The sequence below is a fragment of the Phascolarctos cinereus genome, unplaced genomic scaffold, assembly GCF_003287225.1.
Source record: "Phascolarctos cinereus isolate Bilbo 61053 unplaced genomic scaffold, phaCin_HiC Scaffold_5;HRSCAF=322, whole genome shotgun sequence".
In the NCBI taxonomy this organism is placed as follows: domain Eukaryota; kingdom Metazoa; phylum Chordata; class Mammalia; order Diprotodontia; family Phascolarctidae; genus Phascolarctos; species Phascolarctos cinereus.
In genome coordinates this window covers 69,589,066-69,609,830 of record NW_027555958.1, presented here as the reverse complement: position 1 = coordinate 69,609,830, position 20,765 = coordinate 69,589,066, and the positions used below count along the sequence as shown (strand labels likewise).

At 36.6% G+C, this 20,765-nt stretch overlaps 1 protein-coding gene across 6 annotated transcripts in view; it reads right to left on the bottom strand.

Annotated features, from left to right (window-relative positions):
- The window catches only part of DBT (dihydrolipoamide branched chain transacylase E2), a 53,261-nt gene that overhangs the window by 29,289 nt on the left and 3,207 nt on the right, over positions 1-20,765 (bottom strand). For 4 of the 6 annotated variants that reach the window (XM_020999847.2, XM_020999851.2, XM_020999844.2 and 1 more), the window contains exons 2-4: positions 14,312-14,435; positions 11,555-11,630; positions 9,077-9,258 (exon numbers count right to left, since the gene is read on the bottom strand). In XM_020999847.2, the coding sequence (XP_020855506.1) occupies positions 9,077-9,258; positions 11,555-11,630; positions 14,312-14,435 (382 nt within the window). Of the gene's footprint in view, positions 1-9,076; positions 9,259-11,554; positions 11,631-14,311; positions 14,436-15,335; positions 15,420-20,765 lie in introns of those variants that run through there. The other 2 variants (XM_020999846.2, XM_078154997.1) reach the window with 2 other exon arrangements.

Genomic DNA, 20,765 nt, shown 5'->3' with positions numbered 1-20,765 from the left:
TTGTAAATATTTTTGTACATCTTTAGAGCTTGTTTTGCTTAGGACTAATCCCTCCATTAATTTGTTCTCCTACTAATTCTCCCTCCCTCCCTTTCCTCTTATTTCCCTATTAAATGAAATGTGTTTCTAGATACAACTGTGTGTGTGTGTGTATGTTTATTCTTCCTTCTTTTAACCAGTTCAGATAAGAGTGAGGTTCAAGTGTCAGCTGTTCATGCACCCAGTCCTCCTTTGTATAGATATCTCCTTGTGCACCCTAATTATGTGAGATAATTTTCCCTAACCTTCCTTTCCCTTCTTCCCGAGTATTTCCTATTGCCCTTCCTTTCCATTCCTTTCTTACAATCATTAAGACATGATAACCATTCCTAGGCCTTGTCTAATTGGACTCCTATGAACCCCCATGATAGGGTTGAGGAGGGAAACATGTTGTCTCCCCATATTTGAATGTTTTTCTTTGAGGCATTGCTTGTAGATGTTTTGGAGTATTTCTATTCTTCTATTTGTATCTTGAGCTTCTGTCAGCATAATAAATCATTAATGGTAGGATTATGATAGGGTTCTTTTTTTTGTTTATCTAACCTTCCAGCCTACTTCCTGACTTCAGAATTGGTGTTAGGGCTGGGCTCTGCCACACTTCTAGAGGGAAGATACGGTTCTTTTTGCTGTCTTCTTGGGTTACTAAGTGTTGTGTTATTCCAGGATCTCCAGGACAGGCTGGGGATTTGCAAGTTTTCCCAAAAGTGGTCCCAAAGTGATCCAAGGCAAAGTCTGATTGCTGCCCCAAGTCTGAACTCTGCAAGTTTCTGACCTGGGTTTGGGTCTGTGAAAGAGCAGACTACTACTGGATTGTGTACCTATTAGCCACCTGGAAAGCTCTGGTGGTTAGGAGTGGAAGAATAGGCTCCCCTTTGGTCTACAGGAGGTCTACAGAGTTGCTGTGTTGTATGCCTGTGTAATCTAGTCAGTATACCAGCGCCATGCCAGGAAACTAAGTTGCTTCCATCTGAATTGTCTAAGGAAGATTCTGAAGATCATCTGGCAGAATAAGGTACCAAATGCTGAGGTCCTTTCTCGAGCTAAGGGGCCAAAAGCATTCAAACTCCACTGCAGAGTGCACAACTGCAATGAAATGGCCATGTTGTCTGAATGTAAAACGTATCCTTGCCTAAAAGGCTATTTTATGAAGAACTCACAGAAGACAAGTGCTCACAGGGTGGTCAGAAGAAGCAATACAAGGACCCTCTCTTCAGGTCTCTCTGAAGAACTCTGGAACTGATTGTGTAAGATGGGAGACACTGGCAAAGGACTGCCCAGCATGGTGTACCCCCATTAAAGAAGGTGTTGTGCTCTATGAGCAAAGCAGAATTGAAGTACCTCAAAGAAACTCGAGATGCATACATTTAGAAAATCCACTCCAAATGTTCACATGGACTATTTATGCCCCACCTGTGGTAGAGCATTCCAAGCTCATATTGGTCTGATCAGCCACAGTTGGATACTATAACTTGACTCTAACAAAGTGGTGTCATTTTTTCTATCAAACTTATTTATCTTGATCCAGATTAAAAGCAACAAATTAGAAGAGAAAGGATAAAGCAATTACAGTTGTACATAAGACACCAGTTTAATAAAATGACAGAAGAGAAAGAAAAACTTACCAACTTAAAATAGAACAACACTGTATATACAATGCAATAATTAATGTTCATAATGATAAACATTTATCATCAGGAAGTTAAATTATGTTCCATACCATTTGTTAGTAAGTTACAAAAATATAAAGACATCTATCCAAGAAAGTAAAAATAAATAAGAATTTCACAATAAAAAGGGCATATGCTTCAGTTATTTATTCCCCATCCATGCCAGATAAATGAGATGACACGAAGTTTACAAATTATATAAAGGAGGCTAGGGAAAAAAGTGCTTTATAATATCATTACTGTAGAGAACTAAATAATTTAATGAAAGTTTCTATGAGCCACACTTTGGAACCTGACACCATCACAACTCATTTATACAGCACTATAACGTTTATACAATGTTTTCCTTACAACCCTGTAATGTGGTGATTTGCAAATGAGAAAACTGAAGCTCAGAAAAGTTAAATGAGCAGCTAGATATCAGATCCAAGGCAAGCATTGAGGCAGAATCCAAGTCTCCTGACTCCAAGATCAATACTATACCATTTTGAAAGAGATTTATTATATCTTCCTTATAATTAACATAATATATAATATTATAATTAGATTTCAACTTGTAAAGGTCTGAGAGTTCTTTAAGGCTTGTGCTTGTAGCTTTTAATTACCACAATTACAACTGAATATGTGTATGTCAAATAATTATAAGCCTTTCCACAGCCAGAACACTTCAGACAGGTGGAAAACTTCAGTAATATTTACTAATATTTCCATCAAATTTACAGACTATTTAAAAATTATGACAGGAATGCAATCTGTAATATGGAAAAAAAAGTCAAATCTTTATCTCAAAGGAAGAAAACATGGCAAATTGTTTAAACTAATGTACTGGAAATTAAGATTCTATATATTCTATATGTTTCTATGACTGACATAATGTAAATTTAGATTTTATACCTTAAATGATTCTTTGCCTCAGTGTTTTCCCAGTTGAAAAATGAGAATAATACTCTATCAATAAATTATATACCACAAAGGGGAAAAACATTGTCAGCAATATCCAAATAATCATAGAATTTTAGTGCTTATATGTACAACTCCCTTATCTTACACAAGAAAACTTCAAATTATAATCTTAGTACAACATATTTTTTTTAAAAATCAAACATTTATTAAGCTCCTACTCTGTGCCAGGTACTGTGCTAAGTACTGGGGATATAAAAAGAGACAAAAGACAGTCCTTGCTTTTAAGGAATTATTTTAATGAGTAATAGTAATATCTCTGAGAACTAAAGTAAGACCATATAACTGGCTGAACAAGACCCACAAACCTTACCACGTTTGACCACGTCACTCCCTTACTCAAGAAGTTACAGTGGCTCTCTCTTGCCTGTGACACAAAATACAACCTCTTCTGTTTGGCTTTTAAAGCTATTCACAGTTTAGATCCATTTACCTTTCTAGGATTACCACATATTATTCTTCTTCATACATTCTATGGTCCATCTAAAGGTCCTATTGATGTTGCCCATACAAGACATCCCATTTTCCATCTCTGTGTCTTTCCACAGGCTGCCCAAATACCAGGTAAAAACTCCCTTTTCACATTTACCTAGTAGAAATCCCTACCTTCCTTTAAAGCTTAGCTCAAATGCTATATAGCAGGGATTCTTAACCTGAAATCTGCGAAATTTTAAAAATATTTTCATAATCAATATAACTTATTTCCTTTATAATCATATGTATTTTATTTTATATATTTAAAATATTATTCTGTGAAGTGTTTCATAGACTTTACCAGACTGCCAAAGGTGTCTATGTCACAAAAAAGGTAAATAACATGAAGCCTATCGTAATCCCTACAGTTGTTAGGGGTCTCCCCTGGGAAATTATGTTGCATATACTTTTGTGTTTCCCCACTGCCACCCTAACCCAATAGAATACTCACTTTGAGGGAAGGGAAAGCTATACTCTGAATAAAACTGTAATCTAGACTGCTTGAAATCAAACTCTCTCTATAAAATCCATTTCTAAATAGATGGATGTAATTTTACATGAACATTTAAGGGGCCTTAAAAATGTATACAATTCCCAAATGTATAGTTTGATTAAACCTTACACTGAAATTTATCTTCTTTCTAATAATAAGTTGTTATATTCCTAATGCTAGGAAGCAAGAATTCTTAACTTTTTTTGTGTTGTGATCCCTCTGGTAGTCTGGTAAAGGTTATGAAACCCTTCTTAGAATGCTGTTTTATTTTTTACATTCAAAATTGAAAGAAATACTAAATTTCAACTAGAAGCTGGTGAAAATAGAGATGTAATTGTTTTCCCATCCACGTTCACAGACTTCATAAAGTCTAACCACAGACCCCTTTGGGGCTGGGGACCCCAGGTTAAAAATCCCTGCTCTAAAACTTTCAAAGTGCTTTCTGTACATTAGCTCATATCAGCCTCCTAAAAGTCCTACGAAGCAGGAACTACAGATATTATAACTAACATTTCACAAATGGGGAAACAGACTCAGACATGAGATGACTTGCCTCTGACCACACAGCTAAATGGATTTGCACTCAGGTCTCTTCTGATTTGAAGTCCAGACCTTTTTCTACTCTGCTTCCTTTTTACCTTTCCTGAGTCTTTTGATTAAGATATAACCTTCCAGTGTCATATTCTGGTCACAGGTCTCATTCCACTAATTAGGTGTTCATTTTAATTTAGTGAAGCATTATGATTATTCATTAAAATCTGATAGACTAGGGTTATAACTTCAAGTTTTCTCACATATAAATTGAGGGAACTGCATTGTATGATCACTAAGGTCTCTTCTACTTTTAAAATTCTGAGCCTTTGAACATTAGCTAACAATTCTATACTTACTTAAAAAGATCCAAATAATTTTATAGGAAAAATATGAACCTCAAGATATACAGCAACTTGTAACTATATATTCACCCAATACTCTACATAACTACTTTAAATATATTGTGAATGATCTATTAAACTGCTATTAAGTCAAGCAGTGATTGAGCAAAACAGGAACAATGTTATTGACAAAACCAGGACTAAAACAAAGGTCTCCTGACTCCCACTCTAGTGTTTCATTTGATCAAGCCAAGAAAGTTTTATCTTTAAGACAAAGAAACAGGAATGAGTGTTTTTTCTTAAGAAGGGTATCTTAAAATAAGAAGAAACAAAGATTCCAGAAAAACAGTCATGAGGAATTCACCAAATATTACAGCAACATGTTCTAGTTTTTGATTTGTTATGCAGATTTTCTTAATACTGAACCAAAAGCTGCCCTTCTGTCATTTCTAATCACACAAGCAGAAATCCAACTTTCTATGTTGAAACAGAAAATGAAAAAAGGTCTTTAAACTCGGTGGAGAAAAGAGGGAGGTTTGATGTACATACCACTTTTCCCCTTTGTGTGGGTAGAGCAGACATTTCAATAATTCTATTAGATTTCTGTAGTGGGAAAATATCTGATAAAAGACTCATTGTTACTTGCTGCCTGAACAGAGAATTATAAAAGGCTCAGCTCCTCCTTCCTTTTCTTATTTACAATGCAAACTACACTGAATTAGGTACTTTTGTTACAGTGTTGCTATTAAATGGACTAGGACCAGATAAAACATATTGTACAAGATAATTTGCCAATAATAATTCATTGTAACCAAGTTAACAAAATGCTAGGGACTACACCCCATGAGACACAAAATTCACTTCATGCCTTTCTTTTGTGACAGTACTTATTATAAATGGATTTTATCTGTAATATTGTTATTCCAAAAGGCTTCAAAAATACTTTGTTTTCACAACTACCCTGCAAAAACAGGGGCAGAGCTATTTTTTCACTTTAAAGATGGAGAAATCAACACATATGTTAAATGTTGTATTATCTCAAGATTACAGTTTTATAGCAGAACAAGGACTGAAACTACCTAGACATTTTGCCTTTTAGTTCAGTAATAATCCTGCAAAAACCAAAGTTACCAGTTAAAAGAATCACAGTATCACCAGTTCAAAGTTAAAAGGGAGTTCAACAGCCAGTCTATACTCAAAAGGAGTCTAGGCCAACCTATATCCAAAAGGAATCCCTCCAAAATAACACACCCAAGTAAATATCCAGTTTCTACTTAATACCTTGAAGGAGGGATAACCCAACCACCTCTCAAGGCAGTCTATTCCAATTCTGGACTGCTCTAATTGATAGAAAGTTTTTCCTCTATTACTATACAGGCTTTTAACACAAGGGTATATGTTCTTTTTATAACACCATGGTGAATTCTGTTAAGAGTACAGTTTTCATTAGTTAAGGTCTTGAAAGAAAGTGACTGAACATTGTAGTACATGAAAGTAAGAAATAAGTAAGGAAATCAGAGAAACTTAGCACAACTTATTATGAACTGATACAGAGCAAAATAAGCAGAACTACAGCTTGATGACCTGAATAACGTGAAAGAAAACAATATCAAGACTTCAGAATTCTGACCAATCAGTGTCCAAATGGGACTCCATAACACTGATACTGCCTTCTACATCTCTAGCAGAGAAATTGTGTTACACAGGTACAGAATAAGGCAAGCATTTGTAGGCATGGACAATGTTCCACTATATATGGCTTGACTGTATTTCAGGGTTCTACTGAAAACAGAAATGATTTTTTGAAAAGTATCAATAACACATATAAAGGAGAAAAAAGGTATAAGAACCTGACAGAAAAGTAAAAATCAAATTTTCTCTAATGTGATGTCTAAGTCACTTATTAAGTATACAGAATGGGGCTTAGAAAAATTAGTTGTTGGCCAGCCCTTAACCATTTCCGGGAACTTTAACAGGGACCTTTCCCACCTATATAAGTTAATAGGGAATCCATGGTGATAAGAGTCCTAAAGGGCATAGGGGGTTCCCTGTCAGCTAAAAAGCATTAGTATTTTCACTGCTAGCTACTTCATAAAGCATAGTCATTACTTGCTAAAGTACTTTCTTTGTTCTCTTTAATCACAGCACTGTCCTAAATGAAAGAAATTGTCAATACATTGTTCATAGGATTTTAGAGGTTTAAAGGATATTATTATCTGATCTGAAGCATAAATTGCTTTCTTCGCAATATCCCCAAATAATTAGCCAGACTCCAAATGTTTATCTATCTCCAGTAACAAGAAAGGCAAGATTTTATAAGACAGTTAAGCTGTTTCTATACTGAAATGTATGTCCCTGTAAACTCATTAATTTTAGCTCTGCAAAGCTCAAATAATTTTTATCCTATTGTTTTTTATCTCATTGTGTTTTGCTAATTCTTTAGATTTAGTCTGATGACAACTGAACTAAAATAGGAAAAAAAAGAACCAAACTTGAGCCAGAAGAAACATGAAACAAGTGTAAGAGGCAATGAAGTATTGGGGGGGGGGGAGATGGCATGATAAACGTGAATGAACAATCATAAGAAGCTAAATAAATTGCTTATAGTCTAATATGGGGAAATAATATATGTGTTTTTTCTGAACCCTATCATTATCAGGTCTCACAGAGGGAATCTAATTAGAAAGAAGATCTGGGAGTGGTTCTGTTAAGTCTTAATGATCTTAAAAGAACAACTGAAAGGAAGGGGGAAAGGAATATACTAGGGGAGGAAAAAGAGAAGATTGTTAGGGGAAATTATCTCACATAATCAAGGTGTGCAAGTAGAAAAGACTATTCAAACAAGGAGAAAGCCTTGGGGGAGTAGCTGACACTTGAACATCACTCTCTGCACAGGTTAAAGGAGGAAAGAATACACATACACACACACACACAGTAGAGTAGGGTAGAGAAATACATTTCACTCAACATGGAAATAGTAGGGAAAGCAGAAAAGGAAAAAGAGGATTTGGAAAGAGGGTAGATTAAGGGAGAGATTAATCCTAAATAAAACAAACTAAAGAGATACAAAATATTTACAGCTCTTTTCTGCGGTAGCAAAGTACTGGAAACTGAGGGGGTGCCCATAAATTGAAGAATGGCTATATAAATGTGATAGAATTAATACTGTGCTATAAGAAATGATGAAAGAGATGGTATCAGAGGAATGTGGGAAGATTTATATGAACTGGTACAGAGCGAAGTAAGGAGACCAAAGAGAATGACAACACTGTAAAGACAAAGAACTTTGTTTTTCTCCTTGTTTCTGCAGTCCTTAGCACTTAGTAGCTAGTATACATTAAGTTATATTCTTAATGAATAAACTAATATCCCACTAACCCCTCTTCAAAATTTTCCTATGCTTCTACTTTTCAAGCTTTATACAAATGCCCAATTCCTCTTTTTAAAGTTACATTTTTACTTTCAATTATTAAGCATTTTTTCTCACTCTCAACATTAGCACAATTTTCTTATATCTCTTGCTTTTTTTGCCTTTTATAAGTCTGGAATTCATTATCATAGGTTTCTTTGTACAGTATAGCTAGACGTGTTGTGCAGCCACATTACCAGTATATTAGTTACCACTGAACTATACTACTTGGGATATTTTCAGCTTAACACTCCCTGAAAATATGATGTGCTTGGCCCTCAGGAGTTAACTGAAATGATATGGATCAAACTGCCCTCTCACTCTCAACAGATCTCTGGATGCTGTGCCTACAGTACTGCCCAAGGAGGTCTTTGAAGTCCTACACTGCAGGGCTGCTGTCAGCCCTTCTCACCTCATCCAGGCTGCAGAGCAGTTGTCATTTTCCTCTGTTGTTGTTGTTTTTTTTCTAGTTGTTTAACTCTTCTACAATGTCTGCTGTTTGCCATCTCCATGACTGCTGCTTCTATTTTGGTTTACTGCTCTCTTCCTTCTTTTTTCTTTACTTTTTGCATTCTATCTCTTCTGAAATTACTTTCTGTAGACTTTTATAGACTTGCTTGTATACATGCTATATCTTCCCAGTGCGCTTAATTTTCTTGGGGCAAGGACTGTTTGGTTTTGGTCTTTTTACATCACTGGTACCTACACCATGGTGCCTTAAGCAGAGTAGGGGTTAAATACAGCACTGAACTAGAGCTGAGCAGCCACTGACAACTAGAAATGCCCTCTCTTTCCTATAACTTTCCCCACATTTCTTAGCTTAATTGCAAAAGAAACTATTAAAGTCAGCACCAACTGATGAGATGTTTAAAGGTGCTGGACCATCTGACCTCCAGCTAATATATAGGCACATGCTTTTCTGAGCAGTGGTGACATGGCACACCAAAAACTTAACTGATCAATTTATGAACTATATAACAGAAGTTCCTTTTCTGTTTTTTCTGTTTAAGTGAAACACAACCAAAATTCTAAAAGATACTTGAAAAAACAAACTTGTGCAGCATCTTTAAAAACCATTAAATTAATTGAGGGTCTTATGACAATTGAAAAAGACAGCAGTTATACATTTAGCAAAATGGATAAACACACTTTACAATACCTTTTAAAGTTTCTGTTTCTATGTCTACTAATGGCTTCCCCACAAGGGCAATCTGATCTACACCATAGTAGAGTTTTCTAATGATACCATCATAGCGACTAGTGATGGTAACAGAAGCTTTATCACTTTGTACTTCACAGATGCTATCAAACTGAGACACAGTATCTCCTTCTTTTACATACCTAAAAGGAAAAATATAAAATCACATAAACAATTTAAAATACAAAAACATCCTAATATATATATATGCTATATGAGGTCAGATTGATAAGCTATCCCACTTAGTATGCTGTCTCTCTGAGAGAACAGCTTTTTTGCACAAGACTATGGATGGCATCCATATCAACCCCAGAAATCTACAACTATATCCCAAACATCCCTAATCAACCTCAAAACCAAGTATCCATTAATTAACCTAAGTCTTTTTTTTTTAAGGGAGGCAATTGGGGTTAAGTGACTTGCCCAGAGTCACACAGCTAGGAAGTATTATGTGTCTGAGGCTGGATTTGAACTCAAGCTCCTCCTGATCCCCAAGCTGGTACTCTATCCACTGTGCCACTTAGCTGCTCCTAAGTCTTTCTTAAAACTAGTTTCTAAACTAAAATTATTTTCTATTCTGTATCAGTTTCCTTATCTGTAAAATGAATGGGTTAGAATTGATAACCTCCATGTTGTCTTCAAGTTCCAAATCCTTTGGTTCTAAGATCTCTTAAGAAAATGGCTTCCATAGATACACATGCAAAGTAGCTCTTCTTTTTATCTTACATTTATGTCTATGAACTTTCAAAGGGTGCCCTTTAACTTACACAATTTTGGAATCTATTCAACAAACTCATCTTCCCTATCCATGCCCTTTCCAATTTTGCATACTTCAGTTAGACTCATTTTGAGTTTTTTACCTTTCCAGACTAAAAAAAAATTAGGACAGCAGGGTAATATGGGGGGTGGGAGTGATCTAGTTTCTCAAATTTTTCCTATTTCCATATCTTAGTATCCTCAGCAAATGTGTTAAGTATGAGGAAGTAGGTTTTGTTCTACTTTATATTTTTATTTATTTTTGGAGAGAGAGGGAAAGATGAGTTTTAAGTGGGAATTTTTGCATCTAAATAACTTTCAAGATGATTACAACAAGAATGTTACAACTTTATATAAATAAACTCTGTCAGATATAAGATAAAACAAAAGTAGTTGTCATTTCAGTACAGGCTACACTATAGACTTTAGTAACTTTTTCACTATCAAGTTGATAAACCTCAGGTTTGAGTACAAGTCTTAGGTCTTCATAAATGCTTATTCAAAAATACCTAAATAGCTACATTGTTATTAGATACTGAATTTCTCAGGGATTCATTTCTACCTTCTAGGGATTGAGGGCATGTAAAGAGGAATACATAGAGAAAAAAAGTTTGAGAAAACAAAAAAGGACAGACACAATAGGCAGGTTTTCAAATAACTATGTCAAATTGCCATTTTATGCCACCAAGCATTTTGCTGGATTGGGACAGCTAGGCAGGACAGAAGATAAAGTGCCAGGCCTGGAGTCAAAAAGACTCATCTTTCTGAATTCAAAACTGGCCTCAGACACTTACTACCTACCTGTGTGACCCTGGGCAAGTCACTTAAACCTGTGTACCTCAGTTCCTCACCTGTAAAATGAGCTGGAGAAGGAAGTGGAAAATCACTCTAGTATCTGTCAAGAAAACCCCAAATGGGGTCACAAAAAGTTGGACACTGAAACGACTGAACAACAACGTATTGCTGGAACTAGTTCTATACGTTCAGTTGAAAAGGCTATTTTCTTTATAACAGGTGGCAGCTCAGTGGCACAGATTTGGAGTCAGGAAGTCCCGAGTTCAAATACTTTTTTTTTTGATGAGGCAACTGGGGTTAAGTGACTTGCCCAGGGTCATACAGCTAGTAAGTGTCAAGTATCTGAGGTTGGAGTTGAACTCAGAGCCTCCTGACTTCCAAGGCTGGAGCTCTATCCACTGAGCCACCTAGCTGCCCCTCCGAGTTCAAATTTGACCTCAGACAATTACTAATTGGTATGACACTGAGCAAGTCATATAATCTCTGTTTGCCTCAGTTTCCTCACATGTAGTATGGAGTTAAGAGTAGCACCTAATTCCCAGGGTGGTTGTGCAGATTAAATGAGACGACTATAAAGTGTTTAGCACAGTGCCTGGCACACAGTACACACTATATAAATGTTAGCTATCATAATAATAATAGTTATTAATCAATGTAAAGATAAACCCTGTTTATAATTATTCAAATGATTATCTTCTTTTATAAGTATTGAGTTTTTTGGCTATTGGGGTTAAGTGACTTGCCCATGGTCACACAGCTAGAAAGTTTGGTCTGAGGCCAGATTTGAACTCAGGTCCTCCTGACTTTAGGGCTGGTGCTGTATCCACTGCACCACCTAGCTGCCCCAAGTATTGAGTTTTTTTCAAGAAAAAGGTTTCATCAACTTACCATTCTTTAATTGTCACTTCTGTAATCCCTTCTCCAATGTCTGAGAGTTTAAACTGAAGGATCTGTCCATTTACAGCTTCAAAGAAAAGAAACCATCATAAATGTATACTGCATACACAAATACATTAACACCTTTTTTCCTCAAAGATTTCAGAATGCTTTCAAGTCTAACATCTGATTATATTCTCAAAAGATCCCACAAGGTTGGAAAGGGAGGAAATTACCATTTTTTTACATGTGAAAAGCTTCAAGAGTTTGCTTAAAGACACATAGCAAGTTGCCAAAACAACAATTAGAACCATGTGGCCTGACTGACAGCACGGTATTCTTTCTATGTAAGGCCCATCCAACAAATTAATAGTTTCATGAATCAACGAATAGTCTTCATATAGTCAAAGAAAGGTGATAATGACTTGCTAAGGGAAAACTGTACGAAACGATAGCAAATGCCTAAAGAAGCCTGCTTCTGGCTGCTTTTTTGTGCAAGCTGGATTGGAAGATGTCACTTACTGTAGTTTCTCATTCGATTTCTTGAGGATTATTTGGCCTGGTGCCAACTTCAGGGCTTTGTCAAAGTATCTGTGTGGGAGCTGAGAGGCTGACCTCTCATTCGGGCAGGCAGTCTGGCCAGAAGTGCTTTCTTCCCTTTCCCTTGCATCTCAGCCCTCCCATCTCACACATCAGGAAGCAGTTCTAGTAGTAAAGACCGGTGGTCTTTTCAGGCTCAGGGAGGCCGTTTGGTTCCTCACCACCTGAATATTAAAAAGACCTAGCCAAGGAGGAACTGGCTACAGAGAATACACCTGAGTTCTGACAAGTGAGATAACTCTCCTGAGAGTCTTGGGGGCAGGGATGGGGTGGACAAATAAGAGTAGCATTTTGTATCCTTTTAACTTAGAATTTGATTCTTTTAACGTCTCAATTAGTAAAATGGTTTTTTAAAATTATATGCTCTATGAGTGACTCAGTGCATTTTAACTCCAAAGCCTGAATTACTATACAGGCCTGGGTTAAGTCTTGCTCATAACACTCTGTTATCCAGTATATTAGCTATTCCTCTTACTATACCAATTTGTTCTTTTCTTTTTTTTTAAGGCAGGTGGGGTTAAGTGACTTGCCCAGGGTCAACACAGCTAGTAAGTGTCAAGTGTTTGGTCTGAGGCCGGATTTGAACTCAGGTCCTCCTGACTGCAGGGCTGGTGCTCTATCTACTTTATTATACCAATCTGAAAAGCATGCCGGGGTCTCCAATTCATCATGTTGTGGAAGACCAGGAAACATGGCAGTTCCACCCAGACAATATGTCACTCAAGCCCAGGACCTGATTGCTCAGTATTTGTCCTTAGAATGGAGAAAACTGTACAAAAAAAATACCATCTGCAACGGGTCAAGTTCAAACAAAGTCTTCTTTATATAACAACATCATTATTTAAGGCAGGAACCACTCTTTGGAGAGTCTCCTTGGGAGACAGTTTCCTTAGCTCTAATAGTAGTTTTGATTGGTATGGAGAAAATTCCTGCTAACTGTTGTATTCCCCAGAATCATCACCATGCAGGAAAGGAGCACCATGAAGAGCAGCTGCTGCTAATGGTCACCTTAAGACAGCTAACTTCTATTCAAGTGTATCCTTAAATAAAACCCATGCAAACAAACCAATCGGGAGTGTGCTCCACTTGTCAGATTATTAACTGAGTAGCTATTCCTAAAATACTAAAATGTAGTTCCTAAAAATGAACATAATATGCTAGAGATGGTCTGAACAGGACAGAATATACCAAGACTAACACATTCCTGGTCCTAGAACTAGCTCTCTCTTAACAGCCCCAAAAATGAATTAGACAGCTAGTCAAGTAGCATTTATTAAGCACTTACTATATGCTGCCTTACTATGTACTAAGTGCTAGGATACAAAGAAAAGCAAAAAAAAGAACTTGCCCTCAATGAGCTCACACTGTAATGGAGAAGACAATGTGTGAAAATTGTGTACTATATATAAAAGGTAAACACAGATTAGACTGGAAAGCAAACTGAGAGGGAAAGGCATTGGCACTGGGGGCACCAGGCTTCCTACAGAAGGTGAGACTCGATCTGAATCTTGAAGGAAGACAGGGAAATCATGAGCTGGAAGTAAGGAACCAAAAGGCATGGAGGAGAGACGTTTCAAACGCACAAAAAGAGGAGGTGCAGTGCTCTAGTCAAAACTGCAGCAACCACTGTGGTGAAGGCAGCCTCCAAGATGAGAAGGTGCTGCAAATAGAGGAGAAGGAAGTCTGGAAAGTCAGGAGCAGGGCCCAGAGAATACTATAGATATAATTTATATAGATTTTAGCAAAATATTTGATGAAGTCTCTCATGGCATTCTTATAAAAAAGATGGGAAAGTATTTTATAAATGATAGTACAATTTGGTGAATTTGGAACTAGTTGCATGGCCACACTGAAAGAGCAATGACTAAATAGGCATTTTACTGTCCTTTCGCTGCTACAGATGCAGATTCTCCCTTTGCTACAAACTACATAGTAAATATGAGATAGCCATTTCACAATTCTGTTTGATTCTCAGAGTGAAAGAAGGTCAGAGTATGGAGGGTTCATGTGAAGGCAACTAACCCCCAATATTAGAACAACTGAGAGAAAATGGAACAATTATCTTATTTACTGTTACAAATTCTAGGTTCTTTAAAGCACTCTGAAGTGCTTGGAGGAAAATAAAACACTCAAATATATTATATGTTTCCTGCTAAAGTCCATACTTACTACTAGTTGTTCTCAATAACCGATGTGGATGACTAAACTTGAAAGAAGAATAACCAAAGAGACATGTATATTTTGGCTTCACAACATGAACACTACTGCACATTTGAATATGATGAACACAACTCTAGAGGAACAAAAAGAAAGTTAAATTTTTGTAAAAATTATACCGACAGGTTTTTATCAAATACATACTTTAGTGTTAAGTTTATTTTAAATTAAAAGAGACATTAAAAACTAGTTAGTTACATAAAGAATTGGAATGTGCAGCAACACAGCAATAAAAACCATCCAACCTATGCTGTTTTTTTATCAGCCACTTAGCAATAATAGCTAATTTCATTCATATTTGTATATTTTCATAAGGATTTCTATATAAGCATGTAAGACTGCTCCAACCAACATAATTTTATAATTATTATTACTATGACATAAGCAAACAATACTACAAAAGATCATTTGGTGAATTACCCACTTAAAATGGTGTTCCTAATTTCTCCCTCCCCTATAACACCATTTGACCTAACACTGTATTTTTAATACCTTTATATGAAATCAATAAAAGTAGAAATACTTACCTAGTCCAGTGAAGAGATTTAGGTGGCCTATTTAGTACAGATTCCTCCTTACAATTAGATTTATTCCCTTACTTAATCACAACTCCTTAGGTATATTTTTATTTTGTATATATATATATAATACACATATATATAAAATATATATTTGATATTTTTAAAGTACATTTTTATAATGTTCTGTATAATACAAAATTAGCAAGAAATGTTAAGATTCAATGTAATGAATGAAAAAATGAATGATCAGAAGTTGAACTAGATAATCTCTAAGGTCTCTTTCAGTTCTAAAAACAATAATTATAGTGCCTTACATTTGTACATTGCTTTCAAGCTTGCAAACTACTTTATTTATATTATCTTATTTGATCATCAGAACTCTGTTATGTAAGTACTACAGACATTATTATCCTATTCATAAAAGAGGAAGCTGAGCCCCAAAAAGGTTGACTTGCCTGACTGGGTCCAAGCAGGTGATTACATCATGATGCCTATGACTTGGTTAAAATGTTTTATTGTTATCCTGATAGATTTTCTTGCTGTAATTTAAAGTTATAACAATTACTTAATCATGATATTTGAGTAGAATCACTGAGTTTTAAAGGTGGAAGGGACTTTAGAGATTATCTAGTCTAATGGAGGCTTTTATAATGGATAATAAAATTAGTGAACAAGTATTTATTAAGCAACTACTATTCCAGTCACTACGCTGGACATTCAGGATATAAAGACAAAAACCTCCACAAGGTATTTATTTATATTCCACTTCAGGAAGTAACATGTACACATGAGTAAATGCAAAAATGTATACAAAATTATTAAGCAACTACTATTCCAGTCACTACGCTGGACATTCAGGATATAAAGACAAAAACCTCCACAAGGTATTTATTTATATTCCACTTCAGGAAGTAACATGTACACATGAGTAAATGCAAAAATGTATACAAAGACAAGGAGAGGTAATGAGGTGGGAGGACAGAACAGGAGGTGCCAACAAACAAGAAAGGTTAAATAATTTACCCAGGTCAGGTCATGATAGCTGATTAGTAGCAGAACTAGGACTAGAATCCTGGTCCTTTGAATCTCAGGACAGTGTTCTTTCCATTACACCAAGCTAGCCTGTTTTTGATGTAAGAGGGGTGTGTCCTATATCCCCCACCCACCCACCCACCCATCCACGACATATTTTTATCAGGTGAGAAAGCCTCTTTTGCATTACAAAACCTACAACGTAAAATCTGGAGTTACAAATCAATATATATAAAATTGGTGTGAATAACACAGATACCCTTGAATCAAATCAAAGGGATAAAATAGGTGCAAAAAAGCCCTTAATCAATTTGGAAGGAATGAAATACTTATTATGTGAAATGAGATAATGCTAGACGGGAATGATATTGGGACTGGATGAAGAAAATCACTCACATCCTGTGGGGCTTGTATAAAACAGTAAGCTACTTTCAGAGTACAGCATCCCAAAAGCAGGCCAGCTTTGGATGGCATAATTCCTGCCAAGCTTTTTTTTAAAAAAAATTTATTAATTTATTTTTAGTTTTCAACATTCACTTCTACAATATTTTGAGTTCCAAATTTTCTCTGCATCTTCCCCATCTCCCCCTGACCCCAAGAAAGAATGCATTCTGAATACCCCTTCCCTTGATCTGCCCTCCCTTCTATCACACCCCCTTCTCTTATCCCCTTTCTCTTCTATTTTCCTGCAGGGCAGGATAGATCTCTATACCCATTACCTATATATCTTATTTCCCAGTTGCATATGAAAATAATTTTTAATATTTGCTTTTGGGTTCCAAATTTTCTCCCTTCCTCCCTCCTCACCCACTGTCATTGAGAAGGCAAGCAACTCCATACAGGTTATACATGTGCAGTCATGCAAAACACTTCCATAGTAGTCTTGTTGTGAAAAACTAACTGTATTTCCCTTCATCCTATCCCATTCCCCCCTTTATTCTAGTCTCTCTTTTGACCATGTCCCTCCTCAGAAGTGTTTGCTTCTGATTACCCTCTCCCCTAATCTGGCTTCCTCTCTATCATACACCTGCTCTCTTGTCCCCTTCCCCCCGATTTTCCTGTAGGGTAAGACAAATTTCCATACCCAATTGAGTGTGTATGTTATTTCCTCTCACCTTCCCCCTCTTTCCCTCCACTGTAAAAGTCTTTTCTTGTCTGTTTTGTGTGAGGTAATTTATTCCATTCTACCTCTCCCTTTCTCCTTCTCCCAGTGTAACCCTCTCTCATCCCATAATTTTATTTTTTAGATATCACCCCTTCATCTTCAACTCAGCCTGTGCCTCTATCTATCTATCTATCTATCTATCTATCTATCTATCTATCTATCTATCCTTATAATTTTTTCCCCTCCAACTACCCTAATACTGACAAAAGTCTCATGAGTTACAAATATCATCTTTCCATGTAGGAATGTAAATAGTTCAACTTTAATAAATCCCTTATGATTTCTCTTTCCTGTTTACCTCTTCATTATTCTTGAGTCTTGTATTTGAAAGTCAAATTTTCTATTCAGCTCTGGTCTTTTCATCAAGAATGTTTGAAAGTCCTCTATTTCACTGAATATCCATTTTTTCCCCTGAAGGATTATACTCAGTTTTGCTGGGTAGGTGATTCTTGTTTGTAATCTTATCTCTTTTGCCCTCCAGAATACCATATTCCAAGTTGTCTCATCCTTTAATGTAGAAGCTGCTAAATCTTGTGTTATCCTGTGTTTCCATGATACTTGAATTGTTTGTTTCTGGCTGCTTGCAGTATTTTCTCCTTGACCTGGGAACTCTGGAATTTGGCTGCAATTCCTAGGAGTTTTCCTTTGGGGATCTCTTTCAAGAGGTGATCAGCAGATTCTTTCAATTTCTATTTTGCCCTCTGGTTCTAAAATATCAGGGCAGTTTTCCTCAATAATCTCCTGAAAGATGGTATCTAGGCTCTTTTTTTGATCATGGCTTTCAGATACTCTAATAATTTTTAAATTATCTCTCCTGGATCTATTTTCCAGGTTGGTTGTTTTTCCAATGAGCTATTTCATACTGTCTCCTATTTTTTCATTCTTTTGGTTTTCTTTTATAGTTTCTTGATTTCTCATTAAGTCATTAGCTTCCATTTGCTCTACTCTAATTTTTAAGGAAGTATTTTCTTCAGTGAGCTTTTGGACCTTCTTTTCCACCATTTGGCCAATTCTGCTTTTTAAGGCATTCTTCTCCTTATTGGCTTTTTGCACCTCTTTTGCCAGTAGGGTTAGTGTGTATTTTTAAGCTGTTATTTTCTTCAGTATATTTGGGGTCTCCTTTCTTACACCACTCTCACTTCTCTTCCCAGTTTTTCCTCTACTTCTCTTACTTGTTTTTCAAAATCCTTTCTGAGCTCTTCTATGGTCTGGGACTGATTCATATTTTTCTTGGAGGCTTTGGATGTAGTAGATTTGACTTTGTTGTCTTCTTCTGGTTGTATGTTTTGATCTTCTTTGTCACCAAAGAAAGATTCTATGGTCTGACTTATAGCCCCAGGGCTGCGCCTGGACTGGGGTCAGAGCTCTTCTCTCACCAAGGTCTCAGACCCTTCTTACTGACCTTCTAAGTTGTCTTTGGTGTTTGTGGGTTGAGAAGTCTGGAAACTGCCACAGCTCCCGTTGATTCAATTCCCTGAGGCCTGCTCCAGATTCAATGAGGCCTGGTCTTTGCCTGCTGGGCCTACACTGAACTGCACTCCTCTCCCAGCACGGTGCAATAGACCTTTCCAATCAACCATCCAGATTGTCTTGGGCTGGAAATTTGTTTCACTCTATCTTTTTGTAGGTTCTGCTGCTCTAGAATTTGTTTAGAACCATTTTTTACAGGTATTTGGAGGGGTTTGGGGGAAAGCTCAAGCAAATCAATGCTTTTACTCTGCCATCTTGGCTCCGCCCCCTTGCCAAGCTCTTGAAAGGGAATTGTTGAGGAGGGTAGAGAGGGAGTTTCTGTCTCCTTCCCTTCCCTCCTTTACCAGAGGATGACCTTGTGAAGTTCAACAGGTCAGAAGATTTGAGCTTCCCATTGGCAGGCATTCTTAGCATTGCCCTGGAACAGTAGTGGCCAACAGTAAGCATTTGCACTGGGAGCCTAGGACAAATCAGACACACTTAGGGAAGGCAACCTCAGGGCTCTACATCTAGTGGGAGAATGTGACAAAGAATCTGTCACCCTTAATTAAAAAAGCTAAGTAACTTTAGCCAGTTAATTGATATCAACTGAATAATCAATGGTGGAATAGAGAGGCACACTGTTGGGAGCTCGTACTTAACAAAACACCATCCCTAATTCCCTGAGGGAAAGAGTAGTCAGCCACCCTCTGGGGATCTAGCCTGACAATGTTGTGGAAGTTGGAAGGGTGAACCCAAAGAGGATGTCATTTTTTAAATGCAATTTTTCTTTATGAATAATCCTGAAGGTTTTTTCATTATATTATAGAATGCAAAATTCACTACAATACTTATAAAATTACATATACTTATGTTTCATTATCAAGACACTGGGAAGTCTATAAACATAAAAGTATTAATTAAAACAACAGTGGCAAATATATACTAATTAAAACAATGACAGATACATAGACAAAAACATGGTCAAAACTCTTGGGTCTCTCATACCACCTGTTGGACGAGGAAGTGAGCTATTTTATGATGCGTACTCTGACTTCTCTGGAAAAGAGAAACCACAGTGCTGCGCACATAGTAGACATGTATAATAAATGCTTGTTAACGTGAAAAATTCCTATTTTTTGGTACGGTCAACAAAATTAAGCTAAATATAAGAAAACAGGAATTATGAATTCTTAAGTGCTATAATTTGTCTTTTAATACTTTCCCATTGATCTCTCTTCTCATGGTTCATAGGGTTCTCTTTACTTCAACACTCATTTTCCTCACTCTCTTGTACTGTCTCCATTCCCAAAAAAGCTGGACTATTTTCTCTCATGGATTTGAAGGATTCACCATGCCAGAAGAAATAATGATATGTAAACTTTAAGGAAATAAGTAAGCCCAGATAATAATAGCTAGCATTTTTTGTTGTTTAATTGTATCTGACCTCAATCATATGTGACTCCATTTGGGGTTTTCTTGGCAAAGACATGGGAGTGGTTCGTCATTTCTTTTTCCAGCTCATTTTACAGATGAGGAAGGAAACTGAGGCAAATAAGGCTAAATGACTTACTCAGGGTTACACAGCTGGTAAGTAATAGGTATCTAACGCCAGATTTGAACTTAAGAAGATGAATCTTCTTGACCACAGGTCCAGCACTCTTATCTACTGCGCCACCTAGTTGACACTAGCATTTACATAGCCCCTAAAGGTTTGCAACACCCCCTGAATCACTGCCTTTTTGTGGCGAGGGGCTTGCACAGCTCAATGAAACTATGAGCTATGCCATGCAAGGTTATCCAAGATGGACAAGTCATAGGGGAGAGTTCTGGCAAAAAGTGACTCACTGGAAAAGGAAATGGCAAACTACTCTAGTATCTTTACGAAGAAGATCCCATAGACAGTATTAAAATGATAAAAGAGATGATATTGGAAGATAAACCCCTCAGGTCATAAAGTATACAAAATACTACTGGGGAAGAGCAGAGGACAATCACAAGTAGCTCCAGTACTAAAAAAAAAATGGTTGGGTCAAAGTCAAAAGGAAACAGCTGCAAATAGATCTGGTAACCTAAGGAAAGTTTAATTCTGTAAAGATCAATATTGCATAAGAACCTGGAATATAAGGTTTACATTAAACTCGTGACAAGCAATATTACCTTAGTAGGAACCCAGTGCTGTCACAAAGGCTGGATTCGAATCACACCTCTGACGACTATGTAGTTGGAAAGATCACTT